This window comes from Stegostoma tigrinum, chromosome 26, assembly GCF_030684315.1.
Source record: "Stegostoma tigrinum isolate sSteTig4 chromosome 26, sSteTig4.hap1, whole genome shotgun sequence".
Taxonomy (NCBI): domain Eukaryota; kingdom Metazoa; phylum Chordata; class Chondrichthyes; order Orectolobiformes; family Stegostomatidae; genus Stegostoma; species Stegostoma tigrinum.
In genome coordinates this window covers 50,635,093-50,640,731 of record NC_081379.1, presented here as the reverse complement: position 1 = coordinate 50,640,731, position 5,639 = coordinate 50,635,093, and the positions used below count along the sequence as shown (strand labels likewise).

Below are 5,639 nucleotides of genomic sequence, written 5' to 3'. Positions count from 1 at the left end.
TGTGAGGCTGCAGTGCTAACCACTGAGCTGCCCCAAATGCATCTGAAGCAGATTGGTTTTTCTATGTTGCTTCTTCCTCCACCAGCTACCATGGACCCAGTGTATCAGATATGTCTTCTAGGAGCACATCAGCTCCATTAGCTACTGAGCCATTCTCGGTACGTACACTGAAATTCACCACCCAGATAACATGGAGGAGTACTCAGATCAGCTGAGGGAGAATTTTATTTGTAATCAACAGGAGGTTTCCTTGCTTGTTTTTTTAATGTGATGCCATGAGACAACCCAGAATCAATGTTGAGGACTCCAGGGGCAACTGTCTGATGACTATATACCAACTCTGTCACATACAATTTCATTTCTTTTCGGAGACTTTGTAGCAATTCATACAACTGAGTACCTTGCTAGGTTAGTTCAGAGGGCAGTTGAGCAGATTGCTGTGAATCTGAAATCATATGCAGGCCAGACAAGTCAGGATGGCAGGTTTCCTTCCCTGAAGGTCATTAATGAAGCACAGTGTTTCCTTTCCCCAGCAGTGATTTCATGGTTATCATTAGGCTGTATTTCACATTTTCTTATTTGAATTCAATATTGAATTTCACCATCTGCCACGACACCATTTGAGCACAGGTCCCAGAAAATTGAATTTCTGTATTAATAGCTTAGTGATAATGCAGCCAAACCATTGCATCCCCCAAATCCTTCTTACATTTTGCCTAGTCTTTTGTAATTAACCTTTGCCTTTAAGTAAATCTTTATTGATATTTAATGTTTCCAAATTCACTAGCCTGCCGTTGACCTTAGTAATGTATGTCTTAATTTTTGCCTTAACTTTTAACATTTTAAACTGCCTTGCTTAACCATGGATGCATTCTCCCCCTTGCAATCTTTCTTCCTCTCCAGAAATATTTCAATTAGGAGGAACTGAATATCTCCTTAAATATTGAATCTGCCTCCGGTGCTCCAGATTGAAGTAACTCCTCATGTTAACAAAGCTTCCAATCTGATGGGTCCCAAAAAGTCAACTTTCTTGCTGCTCTGGATCCTGCCTGGCCCCATGTTCCTCTAGCTCCAGTGTTGTCTCTGACTCCAGCACCTGCAGATCTTGCTATCTCCACTGTACTTTCTGGTTACTGACTTCTCATCACTTTATTTTGATTGTGTAAATAATAAATGAATTTGAACACTGTCAATTTTCTTTCTCTGCACTGCAGGAAACAATCAGCTTCCAATCTCTCTAGAATTGAAGTAAATGCGGTATTACTGTCTAAAGCAGGCACGAGTAGGTGATTCTAATATTCTGGTTTGAGTTAGTATGGCCAAAATGCCACTATGACAATTTCACAGCAACTAGAGACCCTGCTACAAATAATATCATCATCCACTTATCACCACCCACCTTAAAAAACAGGCAGAGTCCAATTACAAGAATATTTTATTAACATCCAGTGACTGTACATAACTGAACTCTCTGCACTTCAATGAATTCAGAAGACTTCAAGAGGATCATTATATTCCTGCCTTTCCTCTTCAAACTCCTGGCTTCCAACCAGCATATCTTCAAGACAAACCTAATAAAAAATGTTAAAAAGTTAAAAGAGAACCAGTCAGCAACTGCTGTTGGTTTAACCACAGACGGCCAGTGTTCCCACCATTAACAAAAACAGCAGAGAGGAGGAATCAAATTTTAAACGACAGCTACAACTGATAGATTTCATCTCTGCTGGATGTGAACACTTTGCAGGTGTAGGCTAAACTGGTTAAGGTCAGCACTCCGTCGCTGCTCAGCTACCTTGTTGAACATAGCCATTGAAATGACTGACTCAGTAGTGTACCGCCTGTCTCAGTAAGAATGTCAGTTTTCCATCCCATGAGGATATTTGAAAGTTATAGTATTTTAGGCCAATGTGGTAGTTTCACAGCCATGATCAAAGTGTTCACTGAATTTAAGTTGGCATAGTGGATTTCCACACGACATTCTCTGGATTGCTAGTCCAGTAACCAGTCAGGACAATCCCCAATGAGGTAGGAGGACCAGGTTTCACACATGTAATTTTACATGCACAAGGATTTCAGATTTGGCCCTCATACCTACTGAAAAGTTGTTAATATTCTTTAACCCCTCCTTTGCTCTCATTCTTTCCCCCTCTCCCATTTTTTGCCAGACAGCTCACCATCACCTTCTCAAAGGGCAACTAGGGATGGGCAAGAAATGCTGGCCTGCCAACAACACCCACATCCCACAAATGAATAGAAAAGAAAAATTCTTTCACCCTTCACATTCTACAGCCCCTACCCTCAATCCAACTGTCCTGGCTACTTCCCTGCATTCACCTCCACACCAACTTTGTTTGATTTATTGTAGTCACATGTATCTAAGTACAAGGAAAAGCTTTGTTTTGCAAGTACTACAGGCAGATCACTGCAAACAGGACATACTGATCATTGAGCAAGGCATACAAGGTTACAGCTACACAGGAGGTGCACAAAACAAGATCAACATTATTTCAAGTTAGAGGGGTTCATTCAACAGTCCAATAACAGCAAAGAATCAGCTGTTCTTGAGGCTGTTCGTGCATATTCAAGCTTCTGCATATTCTGTGTGATGGAAGAGAGCATTACTGGGGTAAGAAGGGTCTTTGATATTGGCAGCCTTTCTGCATACCAGGCCATTATGTGCCCAGATAAATCTTTTCTGGGGTGCAACTGTAAATGTTGATAAGGGTCCTTATGCACATGCCAGATTTCCTAAGCCACCTGAGGAAGATGTGTTGTTCCACGTTTACGGTCACACCTACCGGGGAGGTCTGGGACAGACTGTCAGTTATCATCACTCAGAGGAACTTAACAGTCTAAATCCTCTCCATCTAGTTCTCCAGCACATGCACTTGCACCCACCTGTCTTCACTCCCCATGAGCCCCATCCTGTGCTCCCTGACAAGTACTGGCTTCTCCCCTCACCCGCTCCATGCAGACATCAATTTAGCTGAATGATGAATGAAGTGATGATTTAACTGTCACATTTACTTTACAGTAACACAAAATAGTGAGTGAACACTTTCATTTGCTGCCACTGTTAGGCACCAATTCAAATTATTTAATAAGGAAGAAAAAGATAGATATGGCTTTTTTAAAAAAAAAGCCCACCAATCCTGAGCCAGTTTATCAACAATGCCTGCACTGCCATCCCTCTGCTAACGTATCACTACCTGCGCTAGACCAATGTCAATCGCACCTCTCACTGCTGGGCCCAATTTGTCGACATCACTGTGGTGTCCTTTCACGACCACTTCAGAACTGGACCCAACCAAAAATGAGGTTGCCAATCCTCAGGTGCCATTTTTCACTGCTAGAACTACCTAGGTGACGTGCCTCCAATGTAGCAGCCACCAATTTCAATTTCTGGGTCCTGTGCTCACCCCAGAAAAGTAACAAGTGTTTTACTTGAGGTCCACGCTGGACCCTCAATACCGCGGATGCTGTCCTGAGCTCAGAACAAGATCGGAGGTACAGAGAGATTTTTTAAAAAAAAAGAAACAAAAAGTAGTCAGAGCAGAACAGTTCCAGCTCAGGCCCTATTCCAATTCCACCTTGTTGTGCTTCTGCACATGCACATCTTCACTCCCCCTTGTAAGTAACCTACTGGGCTCCCCTCCCCTCCCCTCCCTGTCATCCCTCAGCCCTTCCTCATCCCTTAACATGCCCTTTCACTGACCCAGACACACTCCTTTTACAAATATTCTAATTAGAAGAAATGGACTATTTGGCCCCTTCAGCCTGCTCCACTATTCACAAGATTATAGCCAATGTGATTACTCCACATTTCTGACTACCCTCAACGATTTAACCCTGGAACTTAAAGAATCTACTTAGCTCTGCCTTAAAAATAATCCTACTTCCAACATCGAGAAAGCTCCCTGTACTGAGCGTGGTCTCATGAGGGTGCAGGTAGGGTCACACACACTCCATCTCCCTCATGCAAGCTCATCCCACAATTTCTTCCACAGGAGCCCTCAGTGTACCCAACTGATCCCATATTTAAAAATAAAAGCAACGGCCATTAAAACCTTTCATGCTTACCATGTGATGATTTACACTGCTTCAACACTTCATTGAATCCATCGCAGAGAGTCAGATCATGCTGGTTCTGGGCACACTCCAGGAACTGCCTCAATTCAAATTGGCATGGCATGTTCTGCTGGGTCTGTGACTGGGTCAGAGGGGCTGCCAGTGGAGGCTCCTGCAGAGAAACAGGCAAACTCCACTGACTAAAAAGGCAACTGCCAGACAATTATAGCATTGCATTGAACTTGCATCTTCCTAGGGAGGGTTACTGCTAGTCTCATAGTGCCTTGTCACTACATCCTCTTCACTTCAATCCAAAAGAATACCACAAAACCAGTTTGTACTAGTGTCTGTGAAGAACTGAAACAGCCTCAGGTAATTCACTGGAGCTTAAAACAAACAGCATGGAGAAGTAAAGAGAAAAATAAAACTGGCAGACAATAGAACGGAATCAAAGATATTCTACTAGGGTCATACAGATGGGATGGCTCTTATTAGGGACAAAGTAGTAACGCTAGAATCATGAATGAGCATTTTGTATTGGATAGTTACCAGGGAAGAGGGAGGAAATACTAAAAAGACTGGCTAAGCTCACAATGGAGCAATCACCTGGTTTGGATACTTTACTTACCCCATTTAGCAACATGGGAAATAAGAGTGGAGAAAGTAAAAGAGCTCATTGCAATCTTCTTGGAATATTGCATGATTTGCAGGTCACTGGGAAATGCTGAGATTCTTTACGCAGGAAGTAGTCAAGGTGTCAAAAATCAAAACAATCAGGCAGAGTCAATATCGTTTTATGAAAGGGAGAAGTGAATCTAACAAATTTATTAGGGCTCCTTGAGGATGTAACAAGCAGGCTAGGTAAAGGGAATGAGTAAATACGTTTGGATTACTAAAAGGCATTTGATAAAGTGCCACATGACAAGGTATTATATACAAGCAAAGAACTGTGTGTGGGCGATACACCAGCACAGATAAAAGACTAATTAACTGACAGGAAATGGAGTCCAGATAAAAGGTCACTTTCAAATCAGCTGACTAACTAGTGGAGTGCCACAGGAATCAGTCCAGGTACCTCTGCTATCTTACAACTAAATTACCAATTTGGATGAAGACACAAACTATAATGTAGCTTTGTTGATGATGCTAAGAGGGTTGGAGTAAGAAGGGGTGAGGAAGATACAAGCAGTCTCCAAAGGGCTGACAATAAGTTAGTCTGTGGGCAAAAATTTGGCAAATGATAAACAGTGATGCAAAGACACATTCTAAAAATTCCACAAGGCCAGTACAGAAGTACCCAAAATTGAAGGAGCAAACAAAAATTTGAGAAGTGACAACCAGAAAAGAATTCCAGCTATTTGATCAGACCAGAACACCTACAGGAAACTGTTCCACAAGGTAAAGAGGATACCAAAATGTAATAGAACAGTTGGGTAAGGTCTAGGGACATGAAGATGACACGAGAGTGACACCATGACAGCAGATCCCCAGCAGGAGCAGCTACAAGCAACAGTAAAAATGAAAAGATATGAGGTTCACTTTAGTTGAAAGCATAGCAAGACAGAATATTT

General features: G+C 42.2%; 1 protein-coding gene across 1 annotated transcript in view; it reads right to left on the bottom strand.

Annotated features, from left to right (window-relative positions):
- Positions 1-1,417: 1,417 nt before the first annotated feature.
- chchd10 (coiled-coil-helix-coiled-coil-helix domain containing 10) overlaps positions 1,418-5,639 on the bottom strand; it is a 9,675-nt gene continuing 5,453 nt past the window's right edge. The window contains exons 3-4 of the mRNA XM_048556513.1: positions 4,081-4,240; positions 1,418-1,571 (exon numbers count right to left, since the gene is read on the bottom strand). Coding sequence (XP_048412470.1) covers positions 1,561-1,571; positions 4,081-4,240 — 171 coding nt within the window. The 3' untranslated portion in view covers positions 1,418-1,560. The remainder of the gene's footprint in view (positions 1,572-4,080; positions 4,241-5,639) is intronic.